At 36.2% G+C, this 23,472-nt stretch overlaps 1 protein-coding gene across 1 annotated transcript in view; it reads left to right on the forward strand.

Annotated features, from left to right (window-relative positions):
• Positions 1-23,472, forward strand: part of LOC143249544 (cell adhesion molecule Dscam1-like) — a 135,658-nt gene that overhangs the window by 106,488 nt on the left and 5,698 nt on the right. The window contains exon 24 of the mRNA XM_076499570.1: positions 3,145-3,252. Coding sequence (XP_076355685.1) covers positions 3,145-3,252 — 108 coding nt within the window. The remainder of the gene's footprint in view (positions 1-3,144; positions 3,253-23,472) is intronic.

The raw sequence follows: 23,472 nt of genomic DNA on the forward strand, positions 1-23,472 counted from the left end.
TGTTTTCATACAGCACAAAGCGTTTCCTACACTTTCAAGAAAGTTTTAGTCATATAGCCTTGACCTCGTCGCGTGAGGTTAAACTACCTCCAGATAAATAACAACACAAACGTCTAAATGGTGTCTCCACTCCTTGGATTATGAAGTCTATTGAACAATTTTATTACGAAGATAACACACTGGTTTATTAAGCTTAAACTTCCATAACAATAAAGCAAGAATTAACAATATAAATATTACAATCTATTGTTACTGGGACAGTCCTCTTTAAGTTGAAAGTTGTAGAATATCCCTACTGACTCCATTACAGATGACACTCTGGAAAGTGTCTCTACAAGAGCTCTTCAGTAAATAGGTTTACCTCTGACGTACTTACAAAGAAGACCACAGTGAACAAACCATTGTGTTCTTCGATTTTACTTTGTGGCACTTTATGTTGAATTTTTAGTTATTCTCTGCTTCTATTCTTCTCATTACTGGTTATTCTACATATAGTAATGTAATTATCATTTGGTGTACATGAGCTGTGAAATATTTGAAGATAGTTTAATGTAAGTTCGGTGTTTAAGAGTGGAATTTATTCCCAATATGCAATATTTCTTTGCGTCAATTGCATAAATATTGTATTATAGCATAAGGAGTGCTATAATTCTTAGGACCCAACACATGATTCATCACCGTCTCTGACTAATGTCTGTTATCTACCATTTTTCTCACCTTTTGGAAGTAATTTCTATTTAATACAGGATTTTCTTCTGTATTTCTTGGCAATATGCCCCTTTAAGTTGCAATTAAAACATCATCTGTCTTGTTATACACCACTTTCCATTCTGAGTAAACAGTTTTTCTAATTAATCATTTAAGATTTTCTGGACTTACATTAAAGAGAGTTAATGGTTTCTACACTACTCGAGCTGATAATCTCATAATACTTGGATCGTGCTTTTAGTTGTTTATCTGCAACTTTAATCGACTTTGTCACTAAATGAATAGCCTCTGCCTACGATGCAAACCTAATTTGCTTTAGCTTTATTCACACATTGTCATTTAGTATGGCATCTGGAATTGGCTTACGTTCCAAGAAACCCATTATTTCACGTAGAACAGGTCAGTATGATAATTGGATAAATCTTTGAACATTTCCCACAAATTCACCCAAGTCTCATCCTTCTTTTGTATTCTATTTCTATGGCCAAGCGTGTTAAGGCGTGCGACTCGTAATCTGAGGGTCGCGGGTTCGCATCCCCGTCGCGCTAAACATGTTCGCCCTTTCAGCCGTGGGGACGTTATAAAGTGACGGTTAATCCCACTATTCGTTGGTAAAAGAGTAGCCCAAGAGTTGGTGGTGGGTGGTGATGACTAGCTGCCTTCCCTCTAGTCTTACACTGCTAAATTAGGGACGGCTAGCACAGATAGCCCTCGAGTAGCTTTGTGCAAAATTTAAAAAAAAAACAAATATTCTATTTTTAAACTTTTTGAATTCCTTTATATTTGTTGTTATAATATTTTTTGTAAATCTCCTTTGGCTTCTTCGATCTTTCATTCGATAAAATTTATTTATGTTCATAGTTCTGTATTTCTCATTTTTGTATTTGTTGTCTTCACTATGTGTCTTTTTCTTTTTGAGTTTGCGCACATTTTATGTGTGTGTATGTGTATTTTTTTAATTTCGTCTTTTCTCGATCGTCTGTAACCTTTTCGTCACTCCCACCTCGCTTCGAGCACGAGTTGCTTTTGATGTTAAGTCTAGGTTCTATTTCAATTTTTACAAATAATACCATTCATTACACTTGTAATGGTGTCTCTCGTTGGATTATTCAGTGTTAATAATTAATAATGCAGAATGTAATCTGCTTAAGAAAAACGAAAATGTTTCATCAATAACGGTATTAAAGTAGATAACAAAACAATAATTTCACATTTTTGCTTTGAACTTTCACATATTTAGTAGTTCACTGGAACGTAAGCTGGATATTCACAAAGCTTACGTAACATACAACATGATAACAAAACTTCTAGTTCAATCTACTGGAACAATCCTACTAATCAGGCCCGGCATGGCCAGGTGGGTAAGGCGCTCAATTCGTCATCTGAGAGTCGCGGTTCGAAACCCTGTCACATCAAATATTTTCGCCCTTCCAGCAGTGGGGCGTTATAATGTGACGGTCAATCTAGCTATTCGTTGGTAAAAGAGTGGTTCAAAAGTTGGTGGTGGGTGTTCATTACTGGCTGTCGTCCCTCTTGTCTTACACGGCTAAATTAGTGACAGCTAGCATAGATAGCCCTCGTGTAGCTTAGCACAGATAGCCCTCGTGTAGCTAGCATAGCGCAAAATTCTAAAACAAGCAAACATCGTAATAATCAATAGCATTACTTACCATTTTAATGAGTATTGCCCAGTTCTCTCCAACAGACTTTAAATTACAAAATGTTCTATTTTGATCTGTTTGAAGTTAAGCACAAAGCTATATAATGGGCTATCTGGGCTTTGCCCAGTACGGATATCGCTGTACCACTAGGTGCTTTTGATTTGGGTCAAATAAGGTAGATGATATTTATTCTGAACTTGATAAAAGCTATATTTTTTAAAATTTTCGTTGAGTCAATATCTTTTTAACATAGCGTAGAGTGATTTAACGTTAAAACTCAGTTTATTAATGCAGAATATGTACAAGGAGATAAAATTTAATAAATGGTGTTGGACTGAAACTTTACAAATTTACTTAAGTAACGTTTGCTGATAGACCTAAGTTACAGAATTACAGTAGTCGCTATATAATATTCAGGAAACTGAAGTAATGAATAGTCAATCCAAATCTACTGTTTTAGACGGTAACCTCTAGCCTAACTTTATTTTTATAATATTTTGTGTTTCATGCACTTTAAAAAAATTCCTATTCTTAATGCCACGCATTCATCACGTGACTTAAAAGTCCTTCTCGTCAAACAATTTAAACGTCTTAATTTTTTTTAAAAAGGAAACAAACACATGTTTGAAGCAGTTGGTGAAGACAGAATTTAAATTTTGTGAGTGAAAGAGACTTACAATGATAAACCTAGTACATGAAGTACTTTTTTTAGTGTGTGTTTTGCTGCTGTGTAGGTTATGGTTTGAAAATCGACCAATTTTCTCTTCCGACCCAGGTTCAGCACAACGTTCATACGATGAAAGCCACCCTTCTACCAGTTACTGGAAAGGAACCCATGCATTCGTCCGGATAGAGGAATATCCGTCAGAAAAGTCTCTTGCAGGTAAAAGAATAAAAACCACAGAAAACATAGTAACAATATTTGATGTACTTAATTCTTTGTTAAAAACGATAATGTAAGAAAAATCGGGATATTTCAATATCTTCTTAAGTTATTTTGGGTTATTTTATTTTCTGGTATTAGGGTATGATGGAGTTAATCTGATAATGCTGATACAGCTAAAAATAGAAGTAGAAATTTTGCCTTTTATGTTGTAATCTATTTTTCTTTTTTTCTGCCCGATCAATTTATTGGTTTATATGGTAGGTACATTTTAATCAAATATTTCCAGAGATTGGGTGCTGACGGTTGATTGGTTAAAACAATACAATCATTTTTTTTTTTTTTTATGTTTCCAGTTTTTCTACAGAGGTCCTTAAATCTCGAATTTTTTTTCTATTTTGAATAAAACAGTGTAAATGATATTTACTATGACTTTGTAGAAAACGGTATCCATTGCTGACAGAATTTCAAAACTGGAAAGATGCGAAAATAAAAATTGCGCTCTATTTCATATGTTCCGAAGGTCGCGGGGTTGAATTCCCGTCATACCAAACATGCTCGCCCTTTCAGCCGTGGGGGCGTTGTAATGTAAAGGTCAATCCCACTATTCGTTGGTAAAAGAGTAGTCCAAGTGTTGGCGGTGGGTGGTGATGACTAGCTGCCTTTCCTCTAGTCTTACACTGCTCCATTTGGAACGGCTAGCGCAGATAACCCTCGTGTAGCTTTGCGCGAAACTTAAAACAAAAAAAAAACTATTTCGTATGTTTAGATACATATATATGTATGTTTTACTTTCTGTACGTTACAAATTTTTGATTACTTTTTAAAACTAGAATACAGAGTACAAAAAAGGTAAATGTTAAAAATACACATAAAATCAAATATTATTTCTTACAAAATGGAACTTTACGAGCTTTTAACATGGCAAAACTTTTCTTTAAATTTGTTCGTATGAATTTATCTGATCGTTTCATTTTCAATAGAAATTTTTGCTAGACCAAGTAATCTCTCATGACTCATTGTGGAACGCAAAAATGTTTTTGTAAACCATAGTCTCGAAACATATTTCGCCATTTGCCACACAAACGGACGAAGTTAGTAAAATTCTTAGAAAATTTTATTTGGTTTTTATGTAGATAAAATACGATCATTTCTGGGGCTGATTTTTCTCGTATTCAATGTAATATTAATTTAAGTTCTGCACACAAACTTTCACCATAAATAGTCTTTTGTTTATTGCTTGTAATTATTGTTATAAATGTTTACACTGTTTGCGCCCCTAAAATTATGATGCGGATTCTTTGAGCCCTTCAAACTCGTCTTGAACCAGCTCTAACAGTGTTTTTTTGTTGTTTTAATATCTTCAAACTCGTCTTGAACCAGCTCTAACAGTGTTTTTTTGTTGTTTTAATATCTTCAAACTCGTCTTGAACCAGCTCTAACAGTGTTTTTTTGTTGTTTTAATATCTTCAAACTCGTCTTGAACCAGCTCTAACAGTGTTTTTTTGTTGTTTTGATATCTTCAAACTCGTCTTGAACCAGCTCTAACAGTGTTTTGTTGTTGTTTTAATATCTTCAAACTCGTCTTGAACCAGCTCTAACAGTGTTTTTTTGTTGTTTTAATATCTCCAAACTCGTCTTGAACCAGCTCTAACAGTGTTTTTTTGTTGTTTTAATATTAGCTTATGACGAAACTCGTTTTAACCTACTACGGAATGATTAATAGGGTGCTCCGAAAATTTCATATTTAAAAATATGCGCTTCTCGAGCATTCTTCCGTTAAATTGATCATTCTAAATAGCCCGAGTTATGTTTGAAGTCTTAAAGATCATTTAAAACCTTGCTAGTAGAAAATGGATAATTTAAAATGGTTCGTTATATGCTATACTTATATAGTTAAAATACTAATGCATATACAAAAATCATATTTGCTGTAATCAATATTCAAGTTTGTTTGTTTTGAATTTCGCGCAAAGCTACATGAGGAATATCTGCGCTAGCCGTTCCTAATTTAGCAGCGTAAGACTAGAGGGAAGGCAGCTAGTCATCACCACCCACCGCTAACTCTTAAACTACTCTTTTACCAACAAATAATGGGATTTATCGTCACATTATAACGCCCCCACGGTTGAGAGGGCGAGCAAGTTTGGTGCGACAGGAATTTGAACCCGCGACTCTCAGATTACAAGTTGAAAGCCTTTACCCACCTGGCCATACCGGACATTTATTCAAGTCACACAGTGAGTTTGATAATAACGTAAACTTCACACGACAAAATGGTTCAGATAGTCACAGAAATAACAATTCAGATGTACTGAGAATTTCCTTTGTGAAATCTGGGACATTGCGATGGTATTTTTTTACTACTTGTAATATGAATTACCTTTGCTCTTCATCTTTTGTGCCCCCTAGTGGCAGAGCGAAATGTCTGCGGACTCACCCCACCAGAAATCGGGTTTGAATACCCTTGGTGGGCAGAGCACAGATAGCCCATTGTGTAACTTTTGTGCTTAATTACAAACAAACAAACAAAATAATCATTTGTTAATGTGTTTGCAAAATCCATGATGAGCTTGACTGAAAAAGATCGTTTACCATTTTGATATAGCAGCTTCCCTGAAATCACCATCAGTGGTCCATTGTATTGGTGACAAGCGTAACCAGCCAATGTCGATACCAAAAATGTCAACTACGAGTCATGATTTTCTGCCAATTGCAGACGCCAATTTAGTTGATAAAGATAACTGTGGAAACATCGGGACTCCTTTTTCCAGTAATTTTTCGTCCTTCACCTTAATCAGTCGAGGAGCAATTTCTTCTTTATAAATTCTGACATCAGGATGCATAAAAGCATAGAAGGTGCGACCTCTTGGCCCCGCATGGCCAAGCGTGTTAAGGCGTGCGACTCGTAATCTGAGGGTCGCGGGTTCGCATCCCGGTCGCGCCTAACATCCTCTCCCTTTCAGCCGTGGGGGCGTTATAATGTGACGGTCAATCCCACTATTCGTTGGTAAAAGAGTAGCCCAAGATTTGGCGGTGGGTGGTGATGACTAGCTGCCTTCCCTCTAGTCTTACACTGCTAAAGTAGGGACGGCTAGCACAGATAGCCCTCAAGTAGCTATGTGCGAAATTCCAAATCAAACAAACAAACAAACAAAAAAAGCGACCTCTTCCGTTAGGTACCAGAAATGGCTGCTGAGCGCAGTAATGACTCCAATTCTGCTGTGCATATTTAGATCATTCTATAGCTGAGGATCATTAAAAGATGCATCGATAACAGAAAATGATAACCAAGAGTTTTTACGTAGAATGGAGTATTAATGATGCGATCAAACATACTGTTGATGTGAACATTCTTTGTAGTCACTATGAGAAACCTTTACACACTGGTCCACCCTTGAACTTAGACTTCATGATAAAACAGATTTGGGATATTAAGTTTATTTTTTATTTATTTATTAAGCAGCTACGGTGCAACTTGTCCATTTTGAATTTATCATAATTCAGACTATCACCAAATGCGCATATCTTAGCACTATAAATTACAGCTTTCATTCAGTGCAGTCCAAAAACTGGGATTTCTTCTAGAAAAATCAACATCGATTCAACACATTCTCGATAATCGTCACGAGGCAGTAATCTTTAGAGACATCCTCAGATAAGGCCAATTTTGTGCAGAGAAAATTGATAATAATTTCCCGTTTAAGTTTAAGTTGACCGTAGAAAATATACAGAGATACACAGATATCAGAGATAATCAGCGTCATAAAAATTGATCGTTTCTCAAGAGTTCTCCAAGATTTCTTAAGCTCTTTGATTCCATTGTTGTCCAGACTGGATGTGGCACTAAACTATTCCTACCAAACTTCTTTCCATTATGTGGCGACGGCAAACAAATTAAAAATCTTTCTGGTTAAGCAAAGCTCCTAACTGCATATAAGTACCAATCTTCCATCCAGAGCTTCAAGAGTTAGTATCAAAAATACGTCCGACAACAGGGTTTTCTACCTTCTACTGGAGTCTTTGTTGTCTGGCATTCCTTCTATAAAAAACACTTTCCTCTTCTCATCTCGTGGAACAAATTTTCAGTCCCAGAGAAATATTGCACACTTCGTTGGAATACGTTAGTTTCTCGTACCAATGGCACTCTTCTTTCGATTTTTTTCTGAGCTCCTTGTAATCGATTTAGAATAAAACACCTAAAATAATCATAACATCTGAAATTATTGCGACCATGAATTTTGCTCTTTTACCTGCAGATAAATTTAAGCGATCTAACATTGTTGACATTTTTAGACTTCTGACTGAAGTACTTGGAAGTTCGAAAGTACTAGTTCCTTTTCTCGTGGAAATAGTATTCGTAGACTCAGCACAAAAGTAAGGTGGGAATTCAATATCGTCATCTTCAGACTGTGGATCTAGACAGTCTGTAGAATTTACTGGATCTGAATTTAGATTTTCTGGATTCACACTGACAGTTGCTGCAACACTTTGCTTTCATTGCTTTTCAGGCCTTTTGCTCATCAAATAAGAATTATCTTTCATCATTTTCTTTTCTTTTTTTTAGCTGTTTCTGATGTCTCCTGATAATAAAGACACCTTCATTCAGAAACTTGACATCTTTTTTCTTGTGCAGTGTTCTGTAACCCTCATAAAGATTCAAAACCTGAGCTATGACTTTGTTCTTTTTGTTAAGAAGGTATTTCTGTTTTGTCCCATTAGTTTTGAATATCAATTACGATCTTGTCTGCAACTGTACCATTAAAGTGGGCGTGTTTCTCATGCTTCGTCGTTCTATCTTTTAAATAGAATAACAGCCATAGGATCTCACCGTTTATAGGAATTCTGAAAGCTGAGAGTTCAGTTGCAGATTTACCCATTAACCATGTATCATGAACTTTCCCCAAAACAGGCCGATATATTATTCATCAAACAAACTGAATAAATAAGATTCAATTAATATTATGGTAGTAAATTTAACTTATACATTCAAAATTTAAATATTACATTAACAAACCAGCGTTAAAAACTTAAAAATCAAAAAAAATCAAAGCAGCTTTTCGTAGTCTCAAAATAAAAATAAAAACATTGATAATTATAAAGTTCCAAATTTTAATAGATTTTGAACATGCAAAAATATTTAGTACTAGTAGGAAGGCTATAGCATCTTCAAATAGCCTGAAAATAAACGTGTTTAAATGAAATAAATAATGGAATCAGATGTATGGGGAGCATGCCTTTAAACAATTCTTTTTAACTGTTGTGTATTAAATAATGTTATGGCCCGTTCTTCTGATATAGAGTATAGACAACAAGATATGGTTTAATAAACATGCTGTGGTATGGAATGGCACAGAATCAGTGATGCGACATCATATCAGTAACACTTAGAAGCGAATCTGTTACTGACAATCAACTTCACTATGCCTCTGTCATTTTAACATGTCACACGTGATAGGAATGACTCCACGTTGTGACAAGCTACATAATGTCTGACGTCGTAACAATGTTAGGTATAAACAATGTTTCCAATTAAGTATAGCGGGAGTGTTAAATTTAGTTAGGTTTTGAAGCAATCGATTTGGTTGCTTTACTGTTTATGAATAATATGTTGTGAATTAGCGACTTTTGTATTACTCCGTCATGTTCTTAGAACCTTCTAAAATTTTCTCTTTGTTTTAGTGTTTTAATATTATTACGTTATAATATATTGTAGTGAGTAGAACGTTTTAGGTTTCTGTTGAGCTAAAATACACGTCCAAAATGTAATTCGAGTCAGTGTTAGATAGATAGAGCTCGACTCGTCGATTGTGAGTTTAGCCTTAAAGAGCGTATAAATATGATTTTGGAAGTAAAATTATCACATATTGTTTTGCAATAACAGAGTAGAGAACAACAGTTTGTCTTGTCAATTTTATTAAATCTATGTAGACTTTGACGAAGAAAGAAGCAATTACTTAAAACCCTGGATACAACTGGAGTAACGAACAATTATATTGGTGATTTAAAAGTGAAATTATCACAGACTGTATTATAACAACAAGACAGAAATAATAATTCGTACTATCAAATTGTATTCTAAAGTAACTGAACCGGCTCGTATGGACTTTGACGTAAACGAGACAATTATTAACACTTTAGATACAACTATAATAACTAACGGTGTATCGAACATTTGTATATATGTTTCATTTGTTTAAATACATTGTTTTATGTATTATTATTATTTATTATATGTTGCTGTTTGTTTACTGTTGAAAGTTATCTCCAACAGGTTACAGACACCTACTGTACAGAATATATCCATACGTATGAAACCTGGCAAACAGTACTGAGCTGATAGCTGTAGTTATACACGAAAGTTTCAAAGATATAAAAATTATTAGGAAACCTTCTTATTAAATGTAGTATATTTAAGTAACTTCGTGATTTCTTCAGCTTCTAGCGAAGTTTCATCCTTCATCCTGATCTCTTAGTTAAAATATGAAGTTGCAAAGTTGAAAACGTCGCTCTCTTAACAGTTTTGAAGGACACAGTGTACTCATATATTTCTTACATATCTCGCATTCTGTTATGAGGTGTGGCACTCCTGAAATACATATATTTCGTGTTCCGATATTCGAACATAATTTTAAAAACTAGGTTTATAGATTATTAATCAGCAATCCACATCCATCCTGATTCATAAACATACCAGTTTAAAGTTGAACAGCCCACAAAAGAAATGTAGAGATTTTATACATTTAGATTTTCTAAACTATTAATGGAAAACATTAGATCTTTTATTCCGACTGAAAATTAAGAGTACAACTTGTAATGATGAACAGATGGACAATCCAAAAATTTTTTTGTATATTTGAGCTTTGTTTCACAAATGAATGCTCCATCATTGCTGCTCATACCTCTCAGAACTTGCTGTTAATGTTGCTCCTTCTGGACATGTCGTTATTAGGATTATTATGGTTTGAACAAAATATGTCTACCTGACAAACAACCTGACTAACAATGACAGTGTAGTCTGAACTGTTATAAACAGGAACATTTCGCTTAATTTTTCTTTGTAGTCAATCACGAAGCTACACAGTGGACTATCTGTGCTCTGCCCATCACACGTATCGAAACTGGGGGACATTTCACGTAATGGAGACATAAGCCTACCTCTACGCTTTCCAACTTTTATACGATTATATAAAGGTCAGAGTGTATAAACAGTACAGGACTTGAAAGGTAGCATAAAGACAGAAATGAATGACTTTCCGCATGAAACTTTGACCTCTGCAGTGAAAGATGTCATCATTAAGTCACACCAGTATGTAGGAGCTCATTTTGGACATCAACTGGACGTTATTTTTCATACTTAATTATTGCAAGCAATGAGCTATTATAAGTTTCCTAACTAATAAACACAAGTCATACAAACAGATGCTGTTGTCTGTTACTGCATTTTTAAATCCCTACACATTTTTGGTGGCGCCTGTACTTTAGACTGTGAAAAAAGGTTTGACAAGCAAGTCACTGTAATTATATTCACAAGTGCCATCTGGTGGCTAAAAGATATGCCTAGGAATTTATAACTCTAAAACCGTGTAGTTTTGTGCTTAAACAAAGTTTTAATACAGTATGATTATATATGTATGACACGATATACGAAAAGTACAAGTATATTCTCCTGTAATGGTTTAATACGTTTGGTTTTCTCGTGAGACTTTTTTAAAGTTATATCGCTTCATAATTGTAAAGTTTGTTTGGGAATTTCTCACAAAGTTACTCGAGAGCTATCTGTGCTAGCCGTCCCTAATTTAGTAGTGTAAGACTAGAGGGAAGGCAGCTAGTCATCACCACCCACCGCCAACTCTTGGGCTACTCTTTTACCAACGAATACCAACTTGTACGAAAAGTACAAGTATATTCTCCTGTAATGGTTTAATACGTTTGGTTTTCTCGTGAGACTTTTTTAAAGTTATATCGCTTCATAATTGTAAAGTTTGTTTGGGAATTTCTCACAAAGTTACTCGAGAGCTATCTGTGCTAGCCGTCCCTAATTTAGTAGTGTAAGACTAGAGGGAAGGCAGCTAGTCATCACCACCCACCGCCAACTCTTGGGCTACTCTTTTACCAACGAATAGTGGGATTGACCGTCACATTATACACCCCCACGGCTGGGAGGCGAGTATGTTTAGCGCGACGCGGGCGCGAACCCGCGACCCTCGGATTACGAATCGCACGCCTTACGCGCTAGGCCATGCCGGGCCTCAATTGTAAAGTCTGACGGTTTTAAACTACTGTCCACCGAGTCTTCCAGCTTTCGTACTGACGTAAAATTTTTTGCCCAATCACAATTAAGAACTTCTCCTGTTTAGTAACGCGATCATCGCTTTAGGCTTATAGGTCCTTAGACTACTTATCCGGCTAATTTACTCTTTTAAAAAGTTGAAAATAGTCTAATTAAATTTCTTATCCCACTTTCTCACTTACTTAAAAGTATCTCTTTTTCACTTTAGAACTTTGTAAAATTTTGATAGCGACAACACCAGTTTGGAACGTGTCTGCCGAGAATGCCCAGATTGTACTTTAGTAATGTAGCACTGGATAATATATCATAGTGTTTAACGTGCTAACCTTGGACTCAGAAAGTCCGAAATTCAAAGAGAGAAATGCTTGTGAACAGTATCACAGTTTCAGCTGTGGTGGGTATTATAAATATGACAGTCACTCAACTATTCAGTAAAGATTAGTTGTGTATGAAGCAGTTGCTACTCATCGGTTGTTGTTCCTCTTCTTACCAAAATTTGAAACAGCTTATACAATAATCCGTGATGAGGAGAAAACCCACTTGTAGAGAAAATTATATATGTAAAAACGGGTGGTATGGGTAGAGAAAGCACTATATAGAGGAACGAACAACTGGACTATACATTCCTTGGGACTTGGCACATGAAACAAAACAAAAACTCAACATACTAAGAAACTAAATAAACACAGACATAAAATTATGTTCACCAGATGAAATTAACGATGAATTAAACAAAATAAAGCAATACTTCATTAACATCAATACGTTTCCTCCACAAACCATAGAAAACATTATACGCACACATCTAGACAAAAAGCAAAATCAACTGACAAAAGTAAATATACCCCACGATTTAAAAATCACCATATATTGCTGCATTCCGTATATTCCCGACATCAGCAGAAAAATAACCAACATTTGACAAAAACTAGTAACAAAATATGACATTCCAGTTGATACCAAATTTATTCAAAACCCAGACACAAAACTGAGGTCTATACTATGTAAAACCTACACTGACAAACACTACACCAACATTATTTATAAAATACAATGTGATAACTGCCACGACTTCTATATTGAAGAAGCAAGCAGAAAAAAGGAAACCAGATTCAAAGAACGCAAAAAGTCATCTTCACACGTTTTCGAACACTGCAAGTCAAATAAACACAACATAACCATAGAAAACACCCAAATACTAAATAAAGAAATAAACATAAACAAACGCAAAGTTAAAGAAGCCTTACTTATACAACAACTCAAGTCCAAAATAAACCAATACAAAGCAACACCTTTATACCGATATTAATAAAAATATTCAACATCTAAGCGAACCCTCTGCATTCCTACACAACCCCTTCAAACATGTGGTCAGCTATCGGTCAGTTACCTCTTTCTTTCTTTGTGAACCTGACGATGACCGAAGAAGGTCGAAACGTTGTTCGGTTTTCTTCATAGTGCTTTCTCTACTCATATCAGCCGTTTTTACATATATAGCTTATACAATACTAACCTCTGATGACATTATAAGTGTGGCAATCACTTATCTAATAAATACTAGTCGTTTACGAGGTTGGTGCCAATGACCGATTGTTTTTCCTCTTATTAGCAGCTCAAAATTAGAGATGTCTTATACAATACTGTCCTCTGATGGGTTAGTGGTTACTCTGGGGCTTTACCATGTACATATTTGCGCTTAAGCAATAAACAAACACCGGTTAGTGAGTTAAAGATAGTACAAAAGTCTAAATTTATAATATCACACACCATTAATTCACACTTGTGACCAGCGAGAATCCGAACAGCAGCTATCCTGCTCGTATTAATAATCTATTTTAGAAGTAGCGTTGAGTACCATTAGTGATATTTAATTCTGTGGATTTTTATCTTGAGGTAGGTAAGAAGTCACTTTAAACACAAAAGTTTTGTTTTCTACAATTATTTGACCGTAACTTTCACTACAAGTTAATGATACTACTTTTAACAATAATGTAAATTGTTCAAGAATGATTAGTCGTGAATAAGCTTAACGTAGGACTAACTAATAGAAGTGATTCATGTAGCCAGCATTTTAATATTTTTCTTACGGAACAATTCTTAAATTTTAACATTTTCAAGTTAGTTATTCATAAAATAAATGATATGAAACATTATTGTTATATAAATTCCTCTTTTTTAAGAGACAAAAAATAATCTTAATCATAATAGTCTTAAGGTTAAAGAAATTTGTTAAAGTAAATAGCAGGTGAACTTCTCTCACAATGTGAGCTAGAGATCCTATATTGAAAGACAGTTCACTGAGCTCGAAAAGTGTAGTCAAGCTAACTGCAGCGCTCCATGCGGCAGGTTTGATAAAAAGCAACTGTGCTGCCGTTTTCGAACAAGCTGTCGTATAAAAACGTTCTACAGGTGCATGCATATAATACGTTTGCTATTTATATAAGTAAAAGCTAAGAAAGTGAGTGACATCATTCTAAGTTTTTGTTTTTATGTGTTTGATAAAAACACTAATTATCAACTGTATTTGGTTTTCCTCGTTTTAAGTGATGTGCGACCCCTAGTGGAGGCCCGGCATGGCCAGGTGGGTTAAAGCGTTCGACTTTTAATTTGAGGGTCGCGGGGTTGAATTCCCGACGCACCAAACATACTTGCCGTGGGGTCGTTATAATCTGACGGTCAATCCCACCATTCTTTGGTAAAAGAGTATCCCAAGAGTTGGCGGTGGGTGATGATGACTAGCTGTCTTCCCTCTAGTCTTATACTGCTAAATTAGGGACGGCTATCACAGATAGCTTTCGTGTAGCTTTGAGCGAAATTAAAAAAACAACAACAAAGAAACAAACCCCTTAGTGGCACTGCGGTATGTATATCGAGTTTCGATACTCGTTGTGGGCAGTACACAACGAGCCCATTAAGTCCAAACACTCAATAATGAAATAAATAACGTGCATTGCTCAACATTTGTTACGTTTCTCGAATTGACACATGCATTTTATTTTCCCAGCGGTTCATCACATGAGCAGAAGTTGTTTGTCAAGAAACACCATGTTAGACCATTTCTAACTTCGTAAACTATGCGTTATCAACAGAAATATAAGTATTATAAGGTTCGTATTAGTCTTTCCTATTGTTTATTCAAAGTGTACTAACATCACTAGTGTTTCCTGCTCATTAGGAACAAAAAAAATTATCTTAAAAGTTTAGATAACGATTGTGTCAAATATGTTGTCACCTCAGCTAGTCTCTAGAAAAAGGTCAAGTTACAAACGTTTTTGGGTTGGCTTTTTTTTTTTTTCCAATTCTGAAAGCTTCCTTGATAAGAAACTAAATCGTGAGAGTCTCTGTGTATTGTCAATAAAGCAATTATTTTAACAATACATGATTTAAAGCATCTTAATAATCAGAACAATGTTTAAAGAGAACAATATAAAGTATTTTTAAAATAATTTTTTTTCAGCTGAATAATATTATATTTTAAAATACACACATCCTTTTCCCCTTTTATAAGGCAAACTAATTTTGATATAACAACGTTTGTCGTAAGAAGATACATTTAAATCTTGTTCTTACAAAGACTGCTGTATCATTGGTCGTTTACTTTATCGTTCGTCACACATAAGGACACTGTGTATTGCTCTTCTTAGAAACGCAATCGTATATTTATTATGTTTCTCCCTTTAGGTTGTGTTTATACATTATATAACTTTCCAAATACATTGGGCTGTATTCTTGTCATGAAGTTCTATCTTGAGTAAGGCCCAGCATGGCCAGGTGGTTAAGGCACTCGACTCGTAATCCGGGGTCGCGGGTTCGAATGTCCGTCACACCAAACATGCTCGCCCTTTCAGCTGTTGGGGCGTTATAATGTGACGGTCAATCCAACTTTTTCTTGATAAAAGAGTAATCCAAGAGTTGGCGGTGGGTAGTAATGCCTAGCTGCCTTCCCTCTAGTCTTACGCTGCTAGTTTAGGGACGGCTACCTCAGATAGCCCTCGAGTAGTTTTGCGCGAAATTCAAAACAAACAAACAAATTATCTTCAGTAATATCTGAGTTTAAGATTCATCATTTGTGGTTTATTTTGTCATACTGTTTGTCTGTCATCTTTTTTTCTGTTGTTTGTTTTTTCTCGTGGGACTGAATATTTTTGGAGATTAAGTTCCTGTTGTACTTTACGTTTGTTTTCCTAAAGGTTTAATCTGACGTCGCTCTTCTTTTGAGTCTCCTTTCTTGGGATCACTCATTTGTTGGAAGGAACCTTTAACAAACTGTTCATGAAATAGTCATTTTTTACTGTCGTTCACAACCTCCAGGGTGGTAGTATTGGATCGCTGTACCCTACGGGTATCATCTCTTATTATCTTTGTTATGCTAAATGAGTCTTCACATCAGAATAATCTTCTGTAGTTAACTTATTCTTCTCATAATTTTTTTTAAAACCCTATTCGGTAAATTGATATATTTAAACTTCATATTACATGAGATTATTTGGTAATTCATCTGGTGCAAAACATCTTGCACTGTTACGTTATTCATTAATGTTTCGGTCACGTGTGTGATTAGACGATGGGTTAAAGGACCAACTGATAGCTTTGCACGGATTTAGTGAGCGTGAGTTTTTCAAATTTGTTTTCTGAAATCTTTGTAGGTCATTAAATTCAATTTTTCTGTTATCTTCTTCAGAAATCTGAACAGTGGAAAGTTTCTAATCATTCCACTGGACCGTCGCACTGAAGTTGATATAGTGTCATCCTTATTTGCTTCGGGTTTGAAAAGCCACACATTTTCACAAAATCCTGTATTAAAATTCACTTTCTTGATGACACTATACGAAAACTGAAACTTTAGAAACACAACAACAGTTTAAATTATTACTATAGTTAGAATTATTACTATTGTGTGAACTTCTAGATTATGGACTTCCTCTACAATAGAGGATTTTATAAGATAGTTCATAGATACTACAATGTATTTATTGTCTTAGACATGTAAATAGGCCTAAGCCATCAAGTGATATTTCTTCATATGTGATATAAACTATAGCGAGGACTTTATTCAATGAGATAATTATTTCCTTTAAATTAAAATATACTCTACACCACTCCACGGCGTTTCCTTCACACTTACCAACAGGACTTTACATTTTTTATTCAATTATGACCACTGCTTTCGCTATTATATAGTATTTAGAACGTGTGGTCATTATTTTCTTAGTACAACGAATGGTAGGTACTCGGTTACGTTTATTCACTTCATAGTTCCAGTTTCAGATACAACTTTTCCTGGTAAATTTATGTGTGTGTGTGTGTGTGTGTGCCTTGTTCTTGTGTAAGCTTTATTTTCTGATCTAAGTGGCAAAATTTCTGCCCAATCTGCACATTCTATTCCTCCCTCGTCTTAACCAGTGGTAAATCCAAATCCAGAATAATGTCCTACAATCAAGCTCAGTTTTGCGTGTTTTTTTTATGAATGCAGTCGCCCTCTATTTACACGAAAAGACTCCTCTTTTGTTTAACATCTTGATCAATAAGTACAATCTCAGTAACCCCTGTTCAAGGCTTGCATGGCGATAGTGAGCTGTAGCATTATATGTAAACGTGCGGTTTTCCCATCTTGCTAATTCTCTTTCAGAGTTCTTGAATTTCCTAATCTATCTGTAAAATATATGGTTCGTTCTTAAGATTAAAATGTTTGATTATTTTATTAATTTTTTTGACAAGTCCTTCGAAAAGTAATATATTTACTTAAGTCGTGCCGGCGCCACAGGTGGCAAGGGAACACTTGCTCACCCAAATATTTTGTTGCCTCCTTCCTCCAAAAAATAATCCTATATACACAGAGCATTACAATGCGTATAACAAGAAAGCACCTTCGCACACGCACTACCGTTTTACGAGATTTTTTTTTCTTGTATGCTAGAAATCGATCAGATGTATCCTACAATAATAGGTATACCTTTAACCCTATCTTTTTATGCTAATGATACTACTGGACTAAATGATTATTTACTTTATGAAATAGTGCTTGAAAGAACATTATTTATCGATTCACTTCTAAGAGAACTTGTTATTTATCCTCCCCCCAAAAAAGGAAATGGCTAGTTATGTTAGAATGGGTTAAACCTTTTGATCCTTTCCAAGGTCTTTCAGTACTTCAAAACCCAGTACAGAGTAAATTTTTGGTGCTGGTGCCGCCACTGTATTTAATGATAACTACCTCATCAACTAATCCATGTTTGACCTAACCTGAAGCCACCATAGACTTTCTACTTAGAATAATGTTATTGTCACCTCAGATATCTCCTCCAGAATTCGTTCTTGTAGGCCTTGTCTATTTGTAATATCCAATTTATTATAACTCATACAGAACCTCACATTCCTTTTTTCCTTTGTTCTGGAGCAACGTATGAACCTTATGCTCTTCAGGCTTGTTCCTGTATCTCTCACTCCCTTAATAGTATATAATGTGTCAAAGAAAGTTTTCTCAATCCTACTCATGCGGAACCTTCAGATAATGTGATTAAGTATTTATTTAGAAAATTCTATATTGCCCGTTTATTAATCTCTAACAAAATATTAAGGGTTAAATACTGGATTCAAGCAAATTAAACATTCCTGTCTTCATCACATTGGCTGTTCTAAACAATCTTCACAATTACTATTAATTCTTTATCGTGTAATTAGTCTTCCACTTTAAAAGTGCTGAACATTATTTATCTGTATAATCTCAGTCATAACTACAGTTTCACTACTGGGTTCAGAGTTACGGGTGGCCTAACTTTTTCTAAACAAATAAGTATATCACGCTATCACCTTGATCAGTGCCGTGCTACTACTACGTGTTATTCTTGTTCTAATGTAATCTTTACCGTCTCTGGAGACCGGAATGATTGTTTTGTTTGTTCGTTTTTTTTAATTTCGCGCAAAGCTACACGAGGGCTATCTGCGCTAGCCGTCCCTAATTTAGCAGTGTACGACTAGAGGGAAGGCAGCTAGTCATCACCACTCACTGCTAACTCTTGGGCTACTCTTTTATCAACGAATAGTGGGATTGACCGTCATATTATAACGCTCTCACGGCTGAAAAGGCGAGCATGTTTGGTGTGATGGGGATTGGAACCCGCGACCCTCAGATTATGAGTCGAGTGCCCTAACCACCTGGCCATGCCAGGCAAGACCTGAGTGAATCTTCCCAAAACATTACCAACGAATAATTTGTTATCAGATGTAGTTTTTTCAATCTATCCTCTATCTTAACAGTCACATTTGAGCCAGTTTTAATAATGCAATTATGCAGAAATTCTAACTAGTTTTCAATCTAAACTATATATATTGTATTTGTGATTTGCTGAACCTTGTATTGATATATTTACAGTTTAAGAGATATTTTATTCTTTGGTTGATTATACTTCCCACCCCTAACCCCAAAAAAACAATAATTTCAGTTTTTCCGAGTGTTAATATAGAGAGTTGAGTATGCTATATTCCAAATCTTTTTAATGTATAAATAGCAAGTTAAGTAATAAAAGTAGCCGATATAAAGTCGCGGCGGAACGGATTGTTTCAGAACTACATTTTCATCTTGTTTGGCGTTGTGTAGGTAGTGTGGTTCCTCTGGAAAGGTTATATATTAATAGTAGCTTGTTTTGGTTTGTTTGTTTTGGAATTTCGTACAAAGCAACTCGAGGGCTATCTGTGCTAGCCGTCCCTAATTTAGCAGTGTAAGACTAGAGGGAAGGCAGCTAGTCATCACCACCCACCGCTAACTCTTGGGCTACTCTTTTACCAACGAATAGTGGGATTGACCGTCACATTATAACGCCCCCACGGCTGGGAGCGCGAGCATGTTTGGGCGACTCGGACGCGAACCCGCGACCCTCAGATTACGAAGCGCACGCCTTAACGCGCTAGGCCATGCCAGGCCTATTAATAGTAGCATTTCCTATTTTAAATTGGTTTTCAATACCAGCAGTGGGCACAGTTCTGTGCTTAACAGCAGACCGAGATCTTAGGTCTTAGAGATGGGCTCAGGGTGGAAAAGTCACATTTACTTAATTATAATAGAAAATATAGGAAAATAGATCAAATTGGAACGGTCTAGAATATGATCTGCAACATGTCGTACTTCGGCCGTGGTAAGTGACTATCGTTGTCTTGTTCAAGATGAAAGTCCACGAACACCGGTCAATGGCAACATTCATCCACGTATCGTATACAACAGTTTGCTTGTTTTTGGTTTGTTTGTTTTGGAATTTCGCACAAAGCTACTCGAGGGCTATCTGTGCTAGCCGTCCCTAATTTAGCAGTGTAAGACTAGAGGGAAGGCAGCTAGTCATCACCACACACCGCCAACTCTTGTGCTACTTTTTTACCAACGAATAGTGGGATTGACCGTCACATTATACACCCCCACGGCTGGGAGGGCGAGCATGTTTAGCGCGACGCGGGCGCGAACCCCCGACCCTCGGATTACGAGTCGCACACCTTACGCGCTTGGCCATGCCAGGCCCCAACAGTTTGCAACGTGCACAAACTGCTTTCATAACTTATCCGTTCAGTTGTTGCTAACTTGAAGCAGATGACGAATGAAGACACACTAAAGTCACTGAAAGCAGTCACTATGTGTTCCTAAGTAACCGGACTGTTGAAACTAGCTCATGGAACCTTTATCATCGTATTTGGATAGAAGAGTCGATGGGTAAAATAGTTTTAGTAGGAGTAAAACATACACTTTAAAATGGTAACTTGATAGAAGAGTCGATAATAGTCTTAGAACCAAGTCTTTTTCATTGGAAACTAAGTTGCAAGGTTATTGTCAAGATGCACTGCTATCAGACCATAACTGGACGTGATGAAGTGTACTGTAATGACGTGGTGAAGTTCCAAAATCGTTTTAACGTAAGGATTTAACCTTTGTAATCTACTATACAGTATAATATCTTTCATCATGTGATTAAGTTCAGCGTAAATTGTAAAAAGTAAAACTTTTAGAAGTAAATAAGTATCAATCTCAGTATTCTTGTTCATCGTTGTGTGGTGTCTGCTCCCCTATGGTCAGGAGCTACTCTCCTTGGCTTGGCATGGTAGCATGCCTGTTTTTTATTTTGACTTGTACTCTCGACATCCAAAGCCAGTGGGACTGCTCCTACTTCCTGACTTTTCAACACCAACGAAATCCACTCAGAATTCCATTCTTTGTACATCCCTGCTGGTAGCTTGATTTACTTGGGTTGCTATATAATATATGACTCTCCTTACTGCGAATTGGCCTAGCGTAGCACAGCCGTTAATATGCCAAATTGGTGGGCCCAACGTTCACGTCTCGTTACAAAAAAAAAAGAAGACCACAGTTTAAAGGCCATTGGTGTGTTAAAAGGGTAAAAGACAACTCTCACTATTTGGTTACCCAAGAGCGCTTTTGAGTTAATTTTGGGCGAATATACTATAAAAGAATTAGACTGCGCATTCTGAGTTTATCATTTGTCTTGTCATTTTATCTATGTAAGGCATGTCTCCAGTTCTATGACTAACCCTTAATACCTATCTCATATTGTACTGTTTATTTGTCTTCAAGCGAAACCTAATATTTTCATCCTCGATGGCTTCTAAAAACTGATTTGTGGCTTGGATCTCATTCGTGTTAAGTTGTATTTATGTGTAAGCAAGACACTGTACTTGCGCTTAATCCAAAGTCAGAACAGACACTTTCTCTTCCCTCTATCTTATTTTGTGAGCAAACAGAACTCTAGGGGGCTCTTTTCTGTGAGCAGACTAACATTTCATGTAGAGGACATTTAGTTTCAGATAGTCCCTCAAAGGGAATGAGACTGCTAGTAAACACGTACTGTGTGAGAAAAGCAAAAGATGAGCAATCAATAGGATAGCACAAAGCCAGAAGGCCACTGGTATCATCAGTAACGGAACTGCTTTCTACTTCCTGTGAAGCCGCCAGGAAGCGGCGATCTCCGTGCATATGAGGGGTGCAACCCCTTTGATTGTCAACCGTCTCAGTTCACCAGAGAAAATAGTAGTTTAAACTACTTCAGCTATAAATTTGCTATGAAACATACAGTTTTATCATCACCAGGTATCATTAGGAACAGCCTTGTTGGCATTAGCGTACAACACGCAAAAGTGTACAGCTGAATTAATGTTATACACTTTTCTCACTGGAAACCCATGTAAGACCAGTAGAGAAATGGTTCACTAAAACTACAGTCAGTCTTATACATTATCAGACTATATATTTTAAGTATTCTTACACTATTTACAACCCTCTACTTTTCAATAAGTTCACTCAAATGTAAAATAAAATAAAAATCTCTACATTTCTCTCGTACTTTTATAAGAACATAAACATGGAATTCAGAATCTATATGAATGGATGTCACTATGTGTGTATATCTATTCCTTATAGGTTTCTACATTTCTTGATCAATCAGCACCAAACTTGACACGGTGGTATAGGATGCTTTGAGGAAGGTCAAAAGGGGTTTAACCCTCCCATCTAATTTCACAGTGACAGAATCCTGGAAACAGTATATTGTTCTTTTTAGTATCGATACCTTCAGTATTTTCTTTACATTGTTAATGTTTATTATGTTAAAAAAAATAAAAGTACAATTTCCTATTCGTTGTTTCAAACGAGTTGTTATATCACTCGTCCAACGGACTGACAATCGAGCTGGTGTGCCATGAAACAGATTACAAAAATTGGTAAATCAAATTAATAGCGTGTAGTTTGTTTGTTTTTTGAATTTTGCGCAAAGCTACACAAGGGCTATCTGCGCTAGACGTTCCTAACTTAGTAGTGTAACATTAGAGGGAACCTAGCTAGTCATCTCCACCCACCGTCAACTCTTGGGCTACTCTTTTATCAACGAATAGTGGGATTGACCGTCACATTCTAACGCCCCCTACGACTAAAAGGGCGAGCATGTTTGGTACGAATGGGATTCGAAACCGTAACCCTCGGAGTAAGAGTCGAGTGCCTTATCCACCTGGCCATGCCGGGCCAGCGTGGAGTTACTAAAAAAGTTAGAATTCATAACAACTGATCATTCGAAAATATTATTTGGCAAGTATTGTGAAAGTTGTTGTTGTTTGTCATTAAGCTGCACAAAGAGCTACCTGTGCTATGCCCATCACAGGTATCGAAACCTGGTTTTTAGTAACATACGTTCGCATACACACCGGTATGCTACTGGGATGCAATTTTAAAGACATTATTTTTTATTTAGTAGCATAACACAGTACCTAATTGGGTGTCAAGAATATGCCATAATTAATAAGTTAATTAAAGTATCATTAAGAAACAGAATGTCTATCTTAATGTCCTTCAATGGGACTGTTTGTTTTTCTTATAGTAAAGCCACATCGGGCTATCTGCTCAGCCCGCCGATTGGAATCGAACCTCTGGTTTTAGCCCGTTGGAACTATGGTAATTCTTCAGATTTACACTGCTAACATCAGGGGTTCGATTCCCCCCTCAGTGGGGACAGCAGATGACCTTATGTGGTTTTGCTATAAGAAAAACACAAACAGTTTACCTTAATAAAACAAAACGTCTCTGACAGTTGAATCTGTAACGCACTATTAATGAAACTGGTTTTCCAGGAACAATATAAACATGTTGACGTCCACAAAGTGATGCATGTTCGTATATTAAGACATAGAAGCGACGTACTTCTGTTCTCGCTGGCTTAATTGGAATTAAGAACAAAGCTACACAATGGGCTATCTGTGCTCTGCCCACCACGGTTATCGAATCCCGGTTTCTAGCGGTGTGAGTTCGAAGACATACTGTGCCACTGGTGGCTTTCCTTTTTCGGTTTTTAAATACATTTACGAGCTCTTAGTCACATATGCAACAACTTTCTGCCAATGTTTCAGTCTACGAATAACTGACAGTGAGTCAATTAAAATTAATC

The sequence above is a fragment of the Tachypleus tridentatus genome, chromosome 4 (assembly GCF_004210375.1).
Source record: "Tachypleus tridentatus isolate NWPU-2018 chromosome 4, ASM421037v1, whole genome shotgun sequence".
Taxonomy (NCBI): Eukaryota; Metazoa; Arthropoda; class Merostomata; order Xiphosura; family Limulidae; genus Tachypleus; species Tachypleus tridentatus.